At 44.2% G+C, this 20,243-nt stretch overlaps 1 protein-coding gene across 3 annotated transcripts in view; it reads right to left on the bottom strand.

Annotated features, from left to right (window-relative positions):
* LYN (LYN proto-oncogene, Src family tyrosine kinase) overlaps positions 1 to 20,243 on the bottom strand; it is a 123,041-nt gene that overhangs the window by 36,851 nt on the left and 65,947 nt on the right. For all 3 annotated transcript variants that reach the window (XM_042923329.1, XM_042923330.1, XM_042923331.1), the window contains exons 9-10: positions 6,787 to 6,969; positions 4,393 to 4,469 (exon numbers count right to left, since the gene is read on the bottom strand). In XM_042923329.1, coding sequence (XP_042779263.1) covers positions 4,393 to 4,469; positions 6,787 to 6,969 — 260 coding nt within the window. The remainder of the gene's footprint in view (positions 1 to 4,392; positions 4,470 to 6,786; positions 6,970 to 20,243) is intronic.

Here is a 20,243-nt window from a genome sequence, read left to right as displayed (position 1 = left end):
CTGCTTTATTTCTACTCTCAGTCCCTCAGTACCTCTTGTGCTCTTTGATGCTATGATAATGCTAATATGAGAAAGTACAAACTACAGCCTGCTAGTTGTTGAGAGTCCACGTGCCAAATGGACTTCCATGATTCTCCTAAAGTCAAGTGGAGGAAGGCACGGAAAGGATCGATTATTAGGTACGGGCACCAACTGTCCCCTATCACCTTGGGCCAGCGTATTTATTACTCTCATCCATTATGGAGAGGCAGCAGAGTTAACTGGTTGCACACGATGGAGAGGAAAAGGAGGAAAACTTCAGAGATGACTTTTTGTATAAAGAGATCACTTCAGACCGGTCACAAAGGGAATTGACGGTGGCCAATTGGTGCATTGACCAATTGGATGGGAAAAGGTTGGATGGTGATTGGGCGGGCTCAACAGAGAGCCGATTTCAGACCGAGACCGAGGCGTGCAGGCCCCGCTGCTTGTTGCCAAGGTTCAGGCCCTTTTCTCACGTTATTGATATCATAACAAGAAAAGTCACAAGCAAACGAAGCAGATAATAATCAAAGGTGGGGCAACATATGGTCTGGGAGGTCCACCTTGAGAGAAGGACTGGGGAAGAGTGTGGGTTAGGTGTGCACCATGAACAAAGATGAACTTGAACTACTGGCACCTCATGAAGATAAAAAGCTCCTGCGCTGCAAAGGAAACAATCAACAAAACTCAAAGGCAACCGATGGAACGGGAAAAGATATTTGCAGATGACATATCAGACAAAGGGCTAGTAGCCAAAATCTATAAAGAACTCACCAAACTCCACACCCGAAAAACAAATAATCCAGTGAAGAAATGGGCAGAAGACATGAATAGACACTTCTCTAAAGAAAACATCCGGATGGCCAACAGGCACATGAAAAGATGCTCAACGTCGCTCCTCATCAGGGAAATACAAATCAAAACCACACTCAGATATCACCTCACGCCAGTCAGAGTGGCCAAAATGAACAAATCAGGAGACTCTAGATGCTGGCGAGGATGTGGAGAAACGGGAACCCTCTTGCACTGTTGGTGGGAAGGCAAACTGGTGCAGTCACTCCGGAAAACAGTGTGGAGGTTCCTCAAAAAATTAAGACTAGATCTACCTTATGACCCAGCAATAGCACTGCTAGGAATTTACCCAAGGGATCCGGGAGTGCTGATGCATAGGGGCACTTGTACCCCAGTGTTTATAGCAGCACTCTCAACAATAGCCAAATTATGGAAAGAGCCTAAATGTCCATCAACTGACGAATGGATAAAGAAGTCATGGTTTATATACACAATGGAATACTACGTGGCAATGAGAAAGAATGAAATATGGCCCTTTGTAGCAACGTGGATGGAACTGGCGAGTGTTACACTAAGTGAAATAAGTCATACAGAGAAAGACAGATACCATATGTTTTCCTCTTATGTGGATCCTGAGAAACTTAACAGAAGTCCATGGGGGAGGGGAAGGGAAAAAAAAAAAAAAAGTTAGAGAGGAAGGGAGCCAAACCATAAGAAACTCTTAAAAACTGAGAACAAACTGAGGGTTGATAAGGGGTGGGGGGGAGGGGAAAGTGGGTGATGGGCATCGAGGAGGGCACCTGTTGGGATGAGCACTGGGTGTTGTATGGAAACCAATTTGACAATAAATTTCATATTAAAAATAAATAAATAGAATAAAATAAAGTAAAATAAAACTCAGAGAACTTAAAAAAAAAAAAAAGATGAACTCAAAATGAAATTGTATTTGGTGAATGAATTTTGTGCTGAACCACATGCTTTGTGACAACCCCGGGCGCTGCTGACCCGCTGACTCTGTCACTGACACTTAACTCCCCAGGCACTTAAATTAGATGTCCCACCAGTTCTACCCAGTGGTCACGGCTGGGAAAGCAACTCTGGGCAGGGGGAACAAGAGCTCATCCAGCAGGAGCTGGATTTGCAAAACTCCTTTGGTGGTGGCTTCGATTATCCCAGGCCCCTCCTCTCATGGGGGGTGGGGTGAGGGGCGGGGGGAAGGGCTCAGCCCTATCCCAGTTGACCGAGGAGTCAACTGAAGCCACCTGGAACCTACGATTTGAAAGTCACGGTCAACGCCAGGCTCTGAGATAATCTTCCTTGCAAACGACAAAGCTTTAGAAAGCACCTTTCTCCCCCAACTCATTTGTAAGCTAGAAAAACGTACCTTTTTTAGTAATAGTAGTAATTTACCAAGTTAAAGAATAGGTACAGAGACCCTGAGTCTCTTAAAGCTTTAACTACGTCAAGATAAAGTTTTATAAGGTAAGCCAAGTAAAATCAAATAAAAAATACTCATGCGATGGGGCGCCTGGGTGGCTCAGGCGGTTAAGCGTCCGACTTCAGCTCAGGTCATGATCTCACAGTTCGTGAGTTCGTGCCCCGCATCAGGCTCTGTGCTGACAGCTCAGAGCCTGGAGCCTGCTTCCTATTCTGTGTCTCCCTCTCTCTCTGCCCCTCCCCTGCTCACACTTTGTCTCTCAAAAATAAATAAACATTAAAAAAAAAATACTCATGTGACAAAATAAAGTCCTTCTCCAGGTACAGTACACAACCTGATGTGCATAATTTCTCTATAACTGTAGACCCTATATTACCCCATAGAACTGTAGGCACAGATCAGACCCTCAGTTGCACTTGAACTATAACTGCTCAGGCCTCCAGGCCCAATGTCCCACTTCTCCATATCCCTGTCAGCAACCTTCCCCCTCTGAGAAGCAGGTGCAACAAACCTTCACTACACTCAAGTGTCTCTCATCCACTGGGGACGCCTAAATCACTGCCTCCTTTATCTACGTCAAGTATGACACAAGTACATCAACTTCTGCTTTCTCATTTTCTGCCTCCCTATCTACCTAGCATCTAGAGCCGCATCCATCCGAGTGATCTTTCCTCTTACTGCAGAACAGTGGTTTTCAAACTGTGGTCCTGGAACCCTTGCAGTCCCACAGAGCCTCTCACAGGGGCCAGCGTGCAGAGCTTGAGTGAAGGGTTAAAAAGTCAGGGCTGCTGGACTCTTTCCCTCCCCCAGCTCTTCCACAGAGATCTTGCTTCTTTCCACGTTAGACACTGGGGTTCCAGATCACCTTTGAATGTCCTACTCAGATAAGAAATCTACTAAGGCTGTCAAGTTCAGGGAGAGGAGATGGGGCCCAAGCATGAGGACTCCGTCATGCACCTTTACTGGAATGATGGGGACTGTCATCCCCAAGGTGACCTCAGCTTCCCCCAACAGGCTGCGATGTGCCTGTATCCACGCCAGTCCGTGGTGAGATTAGACCGCCAACAACATCACCTTGAAGTAGGAATTAGCATTCCCATTTGACGGGCCGATAAACCAACCCAAAGAGGCAAAGGACTTCCTGGGTGGTTATGGCTATCGAGTCCCGACACACACGAGCCTTCGGATGTTGAACCCCAGCTCTGCCCACAATCCTCTACTGCAGAATACGTATTCTGACGCTCTCTTACTTGGAGTACTTCACCTGCACACTCATTCCTTTGATCTCATCCTCCCCAGAAGGCCTTATCAACTTCCCGACTTAAAGAGGGTCGGAGGGAAGAAACCAGAGAAACGAAGATCAAGAAGGCCACCCTTACCTGAAACTTCTAGAAACCTCCTGTGCTACTTCAGGCTTTATGGCACGTGGCCTTCCCAACATCAACTACCCACGGCCAGGATTTAGAAACAAAACAAGCAAAGTACAGGACGTGCCGACCAGACACAATCAAACTATTAAAAGTCAGCAGCTGGCATCATCCAGACGTGCATTTCCTGGTCACATCGGGCATACTGCTGGGTTTCGGGTGATGTCCCTCTGCCCTTAAATGGCCTTCAGGAAACGTGTGCTTCGCTACCAAACACATTTGCCACTTCTAGGCTAGTACTAGAAATATTACGAATGAGTATTTCTTAGAACCCTAAAGACACAGCCAACAAGAAGGACGAGACGGGGGGAGATAAGGAGCTCCCTCTGTTTGCACGAATACGAAGTTTCCGTACCTTAGGTTAGTACCTGAAATACCACCATGCATCACTTAGAATGCGCTGTGCTTATGTCGCGTGGGACTGCATTTCCAAAACGCAGAACAAAGTGACCACTTCAGCTGCGTTTTTCTATAGCTGGTGCAGAAGTGAACGGAAGGGCAGACGACACCCCAGCCAGAGCTCGACACACGCACAAATGCCTTCGGTGTGAAACACGCATTACTGTCTTCAGGGAAGCGTGCCCTGGAAGGTCTTTTTCTCAGAACCGCTCCTGGGAAGCATTCAAGGAAAATGCCTTCTCCCGGGAACATCGCGACTCTGATGCAAGGCGGTCTGCGTGAATTTACGGGCACCCTGGGTTTTTAATACTTCACCTGAGCAGAGAAGTCAATGAGCTTTGGAAGCAGGACTTTGCCCCCTTCGTCACTCTTCAGGAAATCCAGCAGACTGCCTGTTGAGAGACAGGAACAAGTCGGCGTAGTTCAAACACACAAGACCAACATCCGAACACAAGTCAATCATTCCTATTAGCGGGGGAACCCACGGAATGACGGCCTTGGCAATGCTGTATGGCCACTGTGCCTTTTTCTTGAAGTTGGTCATACCCAGTCCCCTCTAAGCTGCTCCCTTTGACCTGATGGGAAATGTAGTGTGTGGTCCAGGTAAGAAAGGCCGATGGGGGACATGGTTTTTCTGGCTCCGGGTGACCGAGAGCACGCGTCTCAGAGCACTTTGCACCTGGCACCACGATACACTTAGTGCAGCTGCCGAATCCTCAGAGCTTCTCGGGGACGGACGTCAGCAAGTCCTCATGACTAACCTGCCTGCAGCAGGCACTGGGCTGGGCTCACTCCTATCTGTGTCCGGCAAAAGCACAGAGCTCAGCACAGGCTACAGATGCTCACGAGTGTCTGATGAACATACCGTGCTTTGTACCTAAAAGAAAGTGTGTCGATAACCTCCCCCCCCCCCCCAACTGGCTTCCTATGGCATCATCTCTAAAACAAGACCTGCGTGCTCCCCTAGAACTTGAAGTGTCAGCCTTAGGCAAGTTGCTGACCTGTAACGTCTTAGTCCCTGTACAGCAGGCACAGCCTACCAGCTATATTATCAGGGTCCTCGTAAGGACAGATTTAAAGCACGTGCCATGGTGCCTGGCAGGTAGTAAGCGCTCAATAAATGTTCTGCTACCTCACCCACAGCATAGAACAATGGTACTTAGCCCTCAGATTGCTGAGAAGACCAGGCGAGATCACCCGGGGAAGGCAGCAAGGACAATCTGGTATACAGTAAGTACTCAATAAAGGCTAAGCATCGCTATGTGGAGAAACTCCTATTTACAGTTACGATCCCGGATGCTACCGGCTGATTAATTCAACACATATTTACTGAACTCCTACAAAGTGTCTGATCCTGGGCCTGGTTTCTGGGTGACAGCAACCTAAGCCATAGGGACTAGGTATTTGGTTTTCGTTTCTAAACAATGTCCTTTTCTGGAAGGACTCAGAGTGAGTAATATTCTTTTTTAACATTTTTTTTTTTTAATTTTTGAGAGAGCAAGACGGAGCACGAGAGTGGAGGAGGGGCAGAGAGAGAGTGGGGGACACAGAACTCAAAGCAGGCTCCAGGCTCTGAGCTGTCAGCACAGAGCCCGACACGGTGCTCGAACTCATGGACTGTGAGATCATGACCTGAGCCAAAGTCGGACACTTAACCGACTGAGTCACCCAGGTGCCCCAGACTGACTAATATTCTGAAATATTTATATATATTAAATAAGCAAATGTAACGTTCATTTTTCTATTCAGCTACGACATTACACTATAATCTCCATTAAGCATGAGATGATTGTTAATTCTCTATTATGTATGTTTCTTTCTTTTCTTCCTTCGTTCCTTCTGAAGATTTTTAAAGAACCATTTGGCAGTTTGTTAGTATCTCTAACTGAACAGAGGAAGGATGATAACTCAAACCCTGTTATCTGAAGGTAACATCAGCGGGAGAAAACGTGGTTGCTGGAAACTTCTTCGTTCAGTGATTCTGATGCATAGGAATTTAACTTCCAACAGTTTAAAAAATGTTAACATTTTTGAAACTTAAAGTTTTTTTTCAATGTTTATTTATTTTTGAGAGACAGACAGATAGAGTACGAGCAGGGGAGAGGCAAAGAGAGAGAGAGAGAGAGAGAGACAGACAGACACAGAAGCCGAAGCAGGCTCCAGGCTCTGAGTTGTCAGCACAGAGCCCAGTGTGTGGCTCGAACTCACGAACTGTGAGATCGTGACCTGAACAGAAGTCTGACACTTAACCAGCTAAGCCACCCAAGTGCCCCAAAATGTAAGCATTTTAAAGTGACACCCTGAACATTAAAAAATGCTAAAGAGAAAAATGACTCGTTTTAGGATTTTAAGAATTCCCGTTTTAAATATATAACAAAAATACTCCTATTTGAAATAGATTTTTTTTTTTTGACAAATATTTATTAGGGGCCTACGACGTATTGCGTGCTATTCTTGTGGCTAACATGTATATGAAGACAAATGCAGAGAAGATAGACTATGTATTATTTCTATAATTCAGGTAATATTTTTAACATGTCTCATGAGGTGGTTTGTGAACATGCTCTGCTTTCCCACATTTTCTCATTTTTCCGTGGTGAGCCTGCTGTCTTAGAATTAAAACTGTTTGAACATTCTTTGAGCATTTAAGCGTTTTGCTTTGGGAGCGTCAAGCCTCTTAAAAGCACGGGGTCGGGGGGACGGGCTCACCCTTGGCCATGTATTCGGTGATGATGTAGATAGGCTCCTCTCTGGTGACCACGGCATACAGCCTCACCAGCTTGTCGTGCTGAAGGGTCTTCATGAGGTTGGCCTCCTCCAGGAATGCTTGCACAGACATGGTGCCTGGTTTCAGGGTTTTTACAGCCACTTTGGTACTGTTGTTATAGTAACCTAGAAAGCAAGCAGAAGGGAGGGCAAGTTTTGTGACTTCAGCTTTATATATCAAACTGAAAACCAAAAACTTTATGCAGAGTTCAAAGGAAATTTCGTCCTAGGTCGAAAAAACTTACACAAAACTCTCTACGGGGTTCACACGAGGGAAGGCTGAGTCAAGGGTGTGTGAGAATGTGAGACTTCTCTCTACCATATTTACCAAAGAAATCTAAAATCGTCCCCAAAACCAAAAAGTTTTCATAAAGCATAACTTAAAAAAACAAAAAAAACCTCTACATGTGGGGCACCTGGGTGGCTCAGTTGGCTAAGTGTCCAACTCTTGATTTAGGCTCGGGTCACGATCTCACAGTTTTTCTTGCAGGATCGAGCCCCGCATGGGGCTCCGTGCTGAGCGTGGTTACTCACCCATAAACAAGAATGAAATCTTCCCATTTGCAAGGACATGGATGAAGCCAGGAGAGTATACTACTAAGTGGAATAAGCCAGAAGAAGACAAATGCCATATGATCTCACTCATATGTGGAATTTAAGAAACAAAACAAATGAGCACGGGAGAAAACAGAGAAAGAGACAAACCAAGAAATAGACTTTTCACTATAGAGAATAAACTGGTAGTTACCAAAGGGGAAGGGATTGCAGGATGGGTGACATAGGTGGTAGGGATTAAAGAGCACACTTACCATGATAAAACAATCGTTTTGATTAAAATGTTAAAAAATTTAATATGGAGATTCATTACAAATTTGTTTCAAGGTTTATACATAGGTTTTCAGTGACACAAATGTATTTAATGAATGCAGAAGAGTGGTAGGATACAAAGTTGATATACAGAAATCTGTTGTATTTCTATACACTAATCACGAAGTAGCAGAAAGAGAAATTAGGAAAACCATCCCATTTACGATTGTATCATAAAGAATAAATATCTGGAATAAATTTAACCAAGGAGGCAAAAGATCTGTACCCTGAAAACTGTAAAACGCTGATGAAAGAAACTGAAGACGACACGAACGAATGGAAAGATACACCAGGGTCATGGATTAGAAGAATTAATGTTGTTAGAATGTTCCTACTATGCAAAGGAATCCGCAGATTCAACGCAATCCCAATCCAAATGCCAACAGCATTTTTTTACAGAACTAGAACAAATAATCCTAAAATCCGTATGGAACCACAAAAGACCCTGAATAGCCAAAGCAATTTTGAGAAAGAACAAAGCTGGAGGCATCGCAATCCCAGATTTCAAGGTACAGTACAAGGTTACAGTAATCAAAACAGTATGATGTTGGCACAAAAATGGACACATAGATCAATAGAAGAGAAAGCCCATAAATAAACTCATACTTACATGGTCAATTAATCTATAATAAAGTAGGCAAGAATATACAATGGGGACAAGATAGTTTTTACGATAAATGGGGTTAAGAACATTGGACAGTTACATGCAAAAGAATGAAACTGGACCACTTTCTTATACCATTAACCAAAAAAAAAAAAAAGCCCTTCAAATAGATTAAAGACTTAAATATAAGACCTGAAACTATAAAATTCCTAAAAGAAAACATAGGCAGTCATCTCATGGATATCAGTCTTCACAACATCTTTATGAATATGTCTCCTCAGGCAAGGAAAACAAAAGCAAAACTAAACTACTGGGGCCACACGAAAATAAACCGCTTGTGCACAGCAAAGGACACCAACAAAATGAAAAAACAGCCTACCGAATGGGAGGGGAGATTGACAAATGACACATCTGATAAGGGGTTAATACCCAAATATATAAGGAACTTCTACAACTCAACACCAGAAAAACCAAATAATCTGATTAAAAATGGGCAGGGGACCTGAACAGACATTTTTCCAAAAAAGACTTACAGATGGTCAACAAACGTATGAAAAGATGTTCAACATCACTAATCATCAGGGAAATGCAAATCAAAGCCCCCAGTGAGACCTCACCTCACACCTGTCAGAATGGATGGTACCAAGAAGACATGAAATAACGAGCATTGGTAACGACGAGGAGAAAAAGGAACCCTCATGCACTGTTGGTAGGAATGCAAACTGGTACAGCCACTGTGGAAAACAGGATGGAGTTTCCTAAAACAAACTGAAAATTGCAATACCATGTGATTCAGGAATTCCACTTTTGGGTATTTGCCCAGTGAAAACGAAAACATTCATTCTAGAAGAAATATGCAACCCTATGTTTATTGCAGCATTATTTACAACAGCTAAGACATGGAAGCAACCTGAGTGCCCACCAGTAGATGAGTGGATAGAGAAGTGATACACACACACCCAATGCAATTTACTCAGCCATAAAAAAGAGTGAGATCTTGCCGTTGGTAATAACACAGATGGGCCTAGAGGGCATTATGCTAAGTAAGTCAGACAGAGAAAGATAAATACCATAGGATTTCACTTGTATGTGGAATCTAAAAAAAAAAACAAACAAAAAAAAATGAAAACAAAAAACAACGTAAAATAAATGAACAAACAAAAAAAACCCAAAAACAGACTCAACAGAGAACAAACTGGTGGTTGCCGGAGGGGAAGGGGTGCAGGGATGGGTGTAATAGGTGAAGGGGATGAAGAAGTACAAACTTTCTGTTACAAAGTGAATAAGTCACAGACATGAGAAGTACAGCATAGCGACTCTCGTCAATAATACTGCAATTATGTTACTGTGGTGAACAGTGAGTGATGTACAGAATGGCCAGATCACATTGTTGTACCTCCGAAAGTAATGTAACATTGTGTGCCAAACTTCAATAATAAATGCAAAACACAAACTAGATAAAATGCAAAACAGGTTTCTACACAGATCCTCAGTGACGCGACTGTATCAGTGGCAAAACAGAGCAAGAAAATACACTCCCTTTGACACCGACAAAGGACTGGTGTCCAGAATATACAAAGAATTCCTACAAATCAATAAGAAAAATAGAAAAATGGGCAGAGGCTTGAATGGGCATTTTGAAAAGAAGTCGTCCAAATGGCTGCCAAACGTGTAAAAAAGAACTCAATCTTATTAGTAATCAGAGAAATGCAAATAAAGCTATAGGAAGAAACCACCACCCAGCTTGACAAAAATCACAAAGCCTGACAACTTGAGTGTTGGTGAGCACATGACCATGGTAGAGAGATTGGGGCAGCTCCCCAAGGCCTTCTGTGTGCTCTTTTCTGAGCATCAGTGAAATCGAGCTTGAAGCTTGTCTTTAATAATATTCCCAGGGGCCCATGAAGCATGTTGACAGACCAGCCTCCTTTCAAGTGCAATCATTTGAGTGTTTGCCACACCCCCCACCCCCCCACAGGCTGTGCTGACCTGTGGTCCACCTCCTTCTAGATACAATTCTGTTGATCAGGAAATGGCATACTGAGAACTCTTGTATATTTGACCGGGACAAGCACTTTGGAAACAAAGCTGGCAGTGTTTGGTAGAGCTGAAGATCCATACTCCCGTGATCCAGCAAAGTGACTCCTGGCCACCCTAGAAAAACTCACGGACCCTTGATCCACTACAAAAAGGTTCCCGGCAGAACTATCATTCATAGTTGCTGAAAACTGGGAACACGTCCAGCTTCATCAATAAATAGTGAAATCAGGGGCGCCCGGGGGGCCCAGTCAGTTGAGCATCCAACTTCGGCTCAGGTCACGGTCTCGCGGTTCATGAGTTCGAGCCCCGGATCAGTTTCACTGCTGTCAGCCAGAGCCTGCTTCGGATCCTCTATCCCACACACTCTGCCTCTCCCCCACTCTCTCTCTTTCTCTGCTCCTCCCCTGCTCACTCACCCTCGCTAACATTTAAAAGCAAATGGTGAAATTAATAGCTAAACCTCTCTACATCTTGAGTACAACACGATGCGATATAGCGATGAAGGTAAATGAACTGTAGCCACACCCAAAAACATGGATGAAATCTCACAACTATAATGTGGAACAGAAGAGGCAAGACGTAAGAAAACGGTAGTTTTTTGGGGGCGCCTGGGTGGCTCAGTTGGTTAAGCGTCTGACTTGGGGTCAGGTCATGATCTCCCGGTTCGTGAGTTCGAGCCCCGTGTTGGGCTCTGTGCTGACAGCTCAGAGCCTGGAGCCTGCTTTGGATTCTGTGTCTCCCTCTTTCTCTGCCCCTCCCCTGCTCACACCCTGTCTCTCTCTCTCTCAAAACTGAATAAACATTTTTTAAAAATTAAAAAAAAAATAAAAGGGTAGTTTTTGGTATGACTCATTAACATAAAGTTTAAAAACAGGCAAAACTACTATATTCTGGAGGATGCACACCCCCATGTGCATAAGTAACAGAAGAATAAAGAAAAGGAAATTATCACAAAAGCCAGAATGGCAGCTGCCTTTGGGGGACGGTGAGGTTGTGGTTGGTAAAGGATAAGTGGGGGCTGCTGCGTGCTGGTAAGTTTCCACCATGTGGTCTCAGCGGCCACCGCACCAGTGTTCATTTCATAATTATTTGTGATATTGAACATTTGTGTTGTATACACTTTTCAGTCTGCCGGTTAGCTCACCCAGCAATAGGTGTGAAAGAAACAAACCCGCTCTCGCTCTGTCATCCAACAATGGAACTCACTGAGCCTTTTTACATAAATAAAATTATGGGTAAAGGATGAAGAAAAAAAAAATGCTTTCCAAGGGCAGGGGAAAAAGTTGTCAGGAAACAGCACAGCTGTTAAAGATATTAAAATTGCTGATAAGGAGGTTGAGATGAACGGTGAATAAAACGGTTCTATCAAGCACAGCTCAAGATTGCAGCAGCTTCCAAACTCACTGGCGTCTTGGGGCGGTGCTATTGAAACAAGAGGGCAGGTCTCCGACTTGCCCTAAAGGCATGATTTTTATTCGGCACTAACGATCAGACTGTACTTTGCCGAGATATTCTCCCGTAGGGTACAGGTTCAATTAACCTAGTCATGGAGATTTGGGTCGGCATTACAGATAGACGAGGATTTTTTTTCAAAAATCATTTGAGGGGGCGCCTGGGTGGCTCAGTCTGTTGAGCATGTGACTCTTGATTTTGGCTCAGGTCACGATCTCATGATTCAGGAGATCGAGCCCCGTGCCAGGCTCTGTGCTGGCAGGTGTGGAGACTGCCCGGGATTCTCTCACTCTGTCGCTCGCTGCCCCTCCCCAACTCGCATGCGTGCCCCCTCTCTCTCTTTCTCAAAATAAATAAATGAACATTTAAAAAAAAATTACTTGAAAGTGAAGAATTTCTTGAAGAGTGCCATTTTGGCACAGTTAAAGAAAGCTAGTGTGACACTTTGAGACAGCTCTACTTCCGGGTGTGACTAATTTGCTAAAAAGCTCCTAAGTACCGCAAAATGGAAGCTGGTTTTCACAAGAGACGCATGTGGTTGGTGTTGGCTGGTGATTAAATTTCAATGCAACTGGCTCAAAAATGTATCAGGCAACATTCAATGGAAAACAAGTTCCCTTTCTTCTACAAAGTCTCTTCGCAGATCAAGTGGCAACAGGAAACATCATCTTTGGCTTCACTGAGCAGTCAGTTCCCCTGGAATCCAACAATCCATGGGGGAAAACGTGTCACCAAGCCAGATGTCAAGAGGATCACACGAACGAGAGGAAACAGCTTGAGGGAGAAACTCCTTTCTTTTAGCCCCACCCTCTCCTCCCCTAAAACAGGTCACTTCCTAGTATTTGTTCGTGCGTTGCAGACCAGAAAAATCTGGACCGTACAATGTGACTGGTAGTCTCTGAATGTCACAAAAATATGATTTTATTTGGTTACCAGTGATACAATTTTTAATTTGTTCTACTTTTGCTATCAATGAGAAAAACTAGTCAGCTCATCTCTTGAGATACAAAATCCTAAAAGAGAAATAAGAAACTAAACTCAGGCAGCTCTAAATTGCAGACCTTGCTTTTTACACCAACCCTTGGACAGATGGAAGGAGACACAGATACACCCAGGGCGGGGCGGGGGGGCACCCTTTGACCTCTGATCCATAACATAGTGTCACCAATCATTTATTCTTTTGGTCTGATTCCCAGTATTCCTCTGCTAAATGCATTCAGCACATGGACGTTATTTCAATAGCAAAGGAAGTGCTCCCTTGACAGCCAAATTCATAGAACCGTATCTGCAAAAGATCCCAGATCAAAATTTCTATTTTGCTTTTTTCTCTTTTTTTCCTTCTTTCTTTTCTCTTCCTTCCCCACCCCCTTCCTCTTCCCTTCCTTCCTTTAATACAAGACTAGAGGAGAAAAGCATGATTAAAAAACAACTATCAACGTCAATATCCTGGCAAGGATATCATACTGTAGTTTTGCAAGATGTTACCACTGGGGGAAACTAGGTCAAGGACACATGGGATCTCTTTGTACTATTTATGTATAGTACGTGTGTGTGTGTGTATGTGTGTGTGTGTATATATATATATATGTGTATATATATATATATATATATATATACACACACACACACACATACACACACACACACGAATATTGAAAGAGAATTCATATGCCATACCATTCACCTGTTTAAAGCATACAATTCATTGGTTTTTATATATTCAGAATTGTGGGCCCAGCAGCACAATCAATTACTGGGACGTTTTCATCACCCCCAAAAGAAACCCCATAGCTATTGACAGTCACGTCCCCATCCTCCTGGCCCCACCACTAAGGTGGCCACTCATCTACTCGGAGCGATAGATTTGCCTATCCACAACATTTCACACAAATGGGATCACTTAACATGTGGTCCTTTGTGTCTGGCTTCTGTCATTTAACAGTGTTTTCAAGGGTCACCCACATGGTAGCATGTGTCAGCTACTTTATTCCTTTTTATTGCTGAATAATATCCTATTGGACAGAAACAGCACATTTTGTGTAGCCATTGCATGGATGGACATGTGGGTTGTTTACGGTCTTTAGCTATTATGAATAATGCTCTTACAAACATTCATCTAGAAGTGTTTGCACAGATATGTTTTAATTTGTGTATTATTTCTTACAGCTGCAGGTGAATCTATAATCATTGCAAAATCAAGTTTTTTTAATGTTTATTTATTTTGAGAGAGAGAGCACACATGAACAGAGGAGGGGCAGAGAGAGAGGGAGAGAATCCCAAGCAGGCTCTGTGCTGCCAGCAGGGCTCGAACCCACAAACTGTGAGATCATGACCGGAGTCAAAAATCAAGAGTCAGAAGCTCAACTGAATGAGTCACCCAGGCGCCCCTCAAAATAAAAAGTTTAATTAAGAAACCCAGGAACGGGGGCGCCTGGGTGGCTCAGCTGGTTAAACAACCAACTTCAGCTCAGGTCCTCATCTCACAGTTCCTGAGTTTGAGCCCCACGTCGGGCTCTGTGCTGACAGCTCGGAGCCCGGAGCCTGCTCCGGATTCTGTGTCTCCCTCTCTCTCTGCCCTTCCCCTGCTCGTGCTCTCTTTCTCTCTCAGAAATAATAAATGAATAAACTTAAAACACACACACACACACACACACACACACACACACACACACACACACCTAGGAACAACGGGGCACCTGGCTCAGTCAGCTAAGCGACCAACTTTGGCCCAGGTCGTGATCTCGCAGTTTGAGCTTGATCTCCCTCTGTGCACAGCTCAGAGCCTGGAGCCTGCTTCGGATTCTGTGTCTCCCTCTCTCTCTCTCTCTGCCCCTTCCCTGCTCACGCTCTGTCTCTCGGTCTCTCAAAAGTAAACAAAACACACATAAAATTATTAGCAACTCTACTTAAACAATGAATTTTTCACAAGGCTTTTACCCCTTTCAAAGAGTTTAAGTCAAAAGTAACACTGTGTATTTTTCAATGCCCCACTCTCCTCTCTTCTAAACTTCAGTTTCTCCCACCACCCGGGCACATGCTAGAATATGTTCTCTAAAGTCAGTGTGAATATTTAGCACGTGGCCAGTGGACGCCCATGAACAGGGAAGGGTGAGAAATGGGCAGGAAGCTTTAGCGTATCTAGAATTGCAGTGCAGCAGAGGTTTTCCGCATCTCAGAGGGACCAACGTGCCTGAGCTGCAGGTGACAATTTCAGCATAGCTTTGGGCCGCTCAGGGCAACACTGGGCCGTGAGCAGGTCTACTCGGCCGGGTGCGCCCCCCTTCCGCTGCTACCTCGTCCCTGACTTCCCACTAGCACAGCCCCTTGTCAATTTCAAATGGCACTTGTGATCGCCACCATCGCAAAGCTGGCGCAGTGGTTACCGTTCTCCTGAAACATTATTTTATTTTTGAGAGAGACAGAGGCAGAGCGTGAGCAGGGGAGGGGCAGAGAGAGAGAGGGAGACACAGAATCGGAAGCAGGCTCCAGGCTCCGAGCTGTCGGCACAGAGCCCCACACCGGGCTCGAACCCACAGACCGCGAGATCATGACCCGAGCTGAAGTCGGCCGCTTTACCCGACTGAGCCACCCAGGCGCCCCAACTCTCAAGACGGTTTTAAGAAGATACAAGAGGGCTATCATAAGGTCTTCCCCTCCAAGCGATAGTTTCCCAGACTACCAGATCTCACTCTTATCTCTTGGGGGCAAATGGCATGTAGTTTGATGCCTTCCTCTTGGCTTCACAGCTGAACACAAGGAGGTCGGAACCAAAGGCCATACTGTCCCTTCACACGCGGGGTTACTGTTTCAGAGCAGATGAGTACACCCTGCTTAAGCTCCCTCTGCTTTTCCCCTCAAGTATGCAATTCCTTTGCCAAAAAATATTCACGGGAAAGTCGAACTGGATTATTTATAGTTTGAATTTCTGATTGAAAGTGGGGGAAAAGCCACTAAAATATAGCTTCCCGTGGCCATAGTCAAATACAGATAAGAAAAGTAGAGGGCACAGAACCATATTCTATAGGAAACATGTCAGGTATATAATCTCATGCTTCATTTCAGCAACTGAGAAGATAGTTGTTTGCCCATTTGACTGATGAGGAAACCGAGGAGACCAAATTAATTTCTAAATAGATTAGCAAGCGAGTCTAGGCCTCTGGGATGCCAGAGTGCCTGGCTTCTTCGCTACATTGAATGACTTTGGGCAAGTTGCTTATCTGAGTCTAGAGTCCTTGCTTATCCAACGGCGACGATAATTCTGATCTCGCAGACTTATTGTAATGAGTACGAGAGATAATCGAACACGTGCCCAGAGGACACCATGTCACTCGGACATTCCTTCCTCTCCTCCGTCCTTCTACTTCCTTGTGCTCACTTCGATCATCTCCTCCCCATTCAGAGTCATAGTAAATACAGGGAGTTAAGAGCGTTCAGATGGCCAGGGGGAGAAGGCAGGTCCCTGGGTCCCTAGGGAGCCAGCGGGGTTGGAGAAGTCACGTTTGCAAGAGTGTGGAGGAGGGCAGGGACAGCTTCCTTTTAGAGAAGTTATGGCTTCTGAGACGGAAGAGAATTGAAAATGAGCAGATAATGCTGGAACCATTTGGGGAAAGCTCTTTTGGAGCAGAAGATATTTACATGATCTTAATCTCCTCACAGATTATTCATTAATTACGAAAGGGAATTGAAAGCTAATATTTACAATGGAGATATCTGGTGCACTTCATCAAAACCAAACAGACCATCAGCAATGATGGAATCAACTAATATTCTGTGCCTCCTGGTAGATGCCCTGAGGACACAGCATCGCTTAGTACTTGGATACTATTTACGCACGAAGGCATCGTGGGAGCCAAATCATGAAAACATCCAAATGAGGCACAGTCTACAAAACAAATGACCCAGGTTCTATAAAATGTCAGTGTCAAAACGGATGAAGGGCCAAGGGACTGTTCCAGATCAAAGGATAGCGAAGACATGTCAACTAAATGCAAATATATAATCCTAGGGAGCTCAAGGGCATTACTGGGACCAGCTAGAGAAATCCTGGACTCTATGAGATAATCACATGCATCAGTGTTAGATTTCCTGAACATGGCCAACGTATCATGTCAGATCCCAGCCCTGCTCTTAGGAGACACATGTTTTAGTATTTAGGAGTGCAAAGTCATCACATCTGTAACTCACTCACAAGTGGTTCAACAACAACGACGAAAATAAAACGTGTATGTGTATGTGTGTGTATCTATAAAAAAAGATCAAGCAAACATAGCAAACTACTAACTAGTAAACTCAGGTGAAGGGTTTGCAATGTTTCTTGTACTATTCCTGCCCCTATTCTGTGCCTATTAAGAAATAAATACAAATACCTCAGGGGAATAAAGTAGGTGGCCTTTTTTTTTTTTTTTTAATGAGCAGATAACAGTTTGATGATTCCTTAAAAAGTTAGTAATAGAATTGCCACATGACCCAGCAGTTTCACTCCTAAAAGAATGTATGTACCCAAGAGAAATGAGACCATTGGTCTATACAATCTGTACATGAATGTTCATAGCAGCATTATTCACAATAGCCAAAATGTAGACACAACCCGAAAATCCATCAACAGATACACAGATAAACAAATTGTGCTATATCCATACCAATCCATATCCAAATTGTGTATATATCCATAGAATTGGGCGCCTGGGTGGCTCAGTCGGTTAAGCGTCCGACTCTCGATTTTGGCTCAGGTCACAATCTCACTGTTCGTGAAATCAAGCCCCATGTCGTCGCGCTCTGCCCTGTCAGCTTGGGATTCTCTGTCTCCCTCTCTTTCTGCCCCTCCTCCGCCCGCACACAAGCACATACTCTCTCTCAAAATAAACAAACTTTCAAAAAAGGGAGAATACTGGGGTGACTGGGTAGCTTAGTCGGTTAAGTGCTCGACGTCAGCTCAGGTCACGATCTCACAATTGGTGAGTTTGAGCCCCGGGTCAGGCCCTGTGCTCACAGCTCAGAGCCTGGGACCTGCTTCGGATTCATTGTCTTCCTCTCTCTGCCCCTCCCCTGATCGTGCGCGCTCTCTCTCTCTCTCTCTCTCTCTCTCTCTCTCTCAAAAGCAAACATTAAAAAAAATTTTTTTTCTAAAAAGAGGGATTATTATTCACCCATAAAAAGGATAAAATTCTGACAAATGCTATAACGTGGCTGAACCTTGAGGACATTATGTTAAGTGATGGAAGCCAGTCACAAAAGGGCAAATACTGTACGATTCCACTTCCATGAGTTACCTAGACTAGTCAGATTCATAGAGACAGAGTAGAATGGTGGTCGCAAGTGTCTGGGGGCAGGAGAAATGGGGATTGACTACTAATGGGTACAGCGCTTCCTTTTAGGGTGGTGAAAATGTTATGGAAGTCGACAGAGGAGGTGGTTGCACATCGATGTGAATGTAGTAAACGTCACTGAACATGGTTCACTTTAAGATGATTGATTTTATGTTACACAGATTTTTACCTCCATAAAAAAGAGAAGAGCAGAAGAGAAAGGGGGAATTTGATATTATGACTTGAGCCACAGAGTAGGAGTAAGAAGAGGCCACATCTGCAGCCAACACTCACACCCAGGAATCTGATGACTGGGATGGAAATGGCATGTCCAATATGAACTACTGACTGGTTCTGAAATGTGACAACCAAGATGGAGAATTGTAATTTACCCGAATTCCATAGTCTGTTCACAGACTTCCAGTGCAGTAAGAATTCATCATATGCTGGGTCAGTGTCTACCATATTTATTAATTGTTTTTCACTTTTTAAAACTTATTTTTGATTTTAATTTACATCCAAATTGGTTAGCATATAGTGCAACAATGGTTTCAGGAGTGGATTCCTTAGTGCCCCGTACCCACTCAGCCCATCCCCCCTCCGACAACCCCTCCCCTAACCCTCTGCTTGTTGTCCATATTTAAGAGTCTCTTCTGTTTTGTCCCCCTCCCTGTTTTTATATCATTTTCGCTTCCCTTCCCTTATGTTCATCTATTCTGTGTCTTAAAGTCCTCATATGAGTGAAGTCATAGGGTATTTGTCTTTCTCTAATTTCACTTAGCATAATACCCTCCAGTTCCATCCACGCAGTTGCCACGTCTGCCATATTTAAAACTTGCTTCAACTAAAGCAGCACCAGCAGGATTTCGTAGGCAATACTCTGATCCCAGGGGCCAAGATTTTAGAGGAGAAACCTCTCCCCCTCACAGACCCCTGGGTGGGCAAGTGAAACGTCTATATAGCTACAGCAGGCTGGAAGAGTCTCTGGTTTCTGCCCGGCTGGGACTGCACAGTATTAAAAGCTGCTAGCCCTTTTTCTCTCTAGAAATCATAGCTGCTTTCACTCACATAAAGCTGGCACAGAAAAAGTGACCCAATGAGATGTGTATGACCTCACATGTTATCCTTAACAAGAGTAACTGCATTTTCAGTTAGAACCTTGAGGGGAACATGAACTTTTTTTAAAAAAAGGTCTTAAAAATTCTATCACAAAAGAAAAAGCAATTCACATTCCATGTAAAAACTTTAGAAAAGACAGACGGGGGTGGGGGAAAAGTCCCCTGGAGAAGCCAGTGCTATAATTTTGGTGTACTTCTTGTCAGCCTGAGAAGGCAGGAGTTAACGGTAAGGAATGATTCATTAATGGTGGCGCTTTGAACATCTTTAGAAACTTCCTTGGTGAGACACTGAAGTAAGTGTGATGTGTCCTATTACGGCCACTAGTAAGGGTGATCCTAACCCTGAAGGTAATTTTTCCTGTCCTGCACTTAAGATAGGTGTCCTGAGAATCCAGTCATGAGAGAATCATGAACAAGTACAACAATCAGGAGAATGACCCACTGCCCTCTTCCTTACAAAGGTTTATTCCAAAATTTTTGTCAATGTTCAGTTTTGAGAGACAGAGCACTAGCGGGGGAGGGGCAGAGAGAGAGAGGCAGACACAGCATCCGAAGCAGGCTCCAGGCTCTGAGCCATCAGCACAGAGCCTGATGCGGGGCTCGAACTCGTGAACTGTGGGATCATGACCTGAGCCGAAGTCGGACACCTAACCGACTGAGCCACCCAAGTGCCCTTAAACATTTATTCTAAGAGAGAGTTACTGAGGTGGGGGTGGGTGGGAGTGAAACAGACAAAGGGGAGTAGGAGGTATAAACCTCCACTTATGAATATTGTAATAATGCTGTATGGCGACAGGCGGTTGACTAAACTTCTCATGGTGGGCAGAGCAGAACACAGAATTGCTGAATCGCTTATTTTCGTGCACCAGAAACGATTACAATGTTGAATGTCAATCGTAATTCAACTAAAATTTACAAATATATATTGAACGTTTTTTAAAAAAGAAGAGAGAGAATTACAAGGAAGAGAGTCGAAACAGATTTGCAGGCCAGTCCTTGTTGCCAGGTGGGCAG

This window comes from Panthera leo, chromosome F2, assembly GCF_018350215.1.
Source record: "Panthera leo isolate Ple1 chromosome F2, P.leo_Ple1_pat1.1, whole genome shotgun sequence".
Lineage (NCBI taxonomy): Eukaryota > Metazoa > Chordata > Mammalia > Carnivora > Felidae > Panthera > Panthera leo.
Note: the sequence above shows the minus strand (reverse complement) of the source record. Positions and strands in the feature narration are given on the sequence as shown.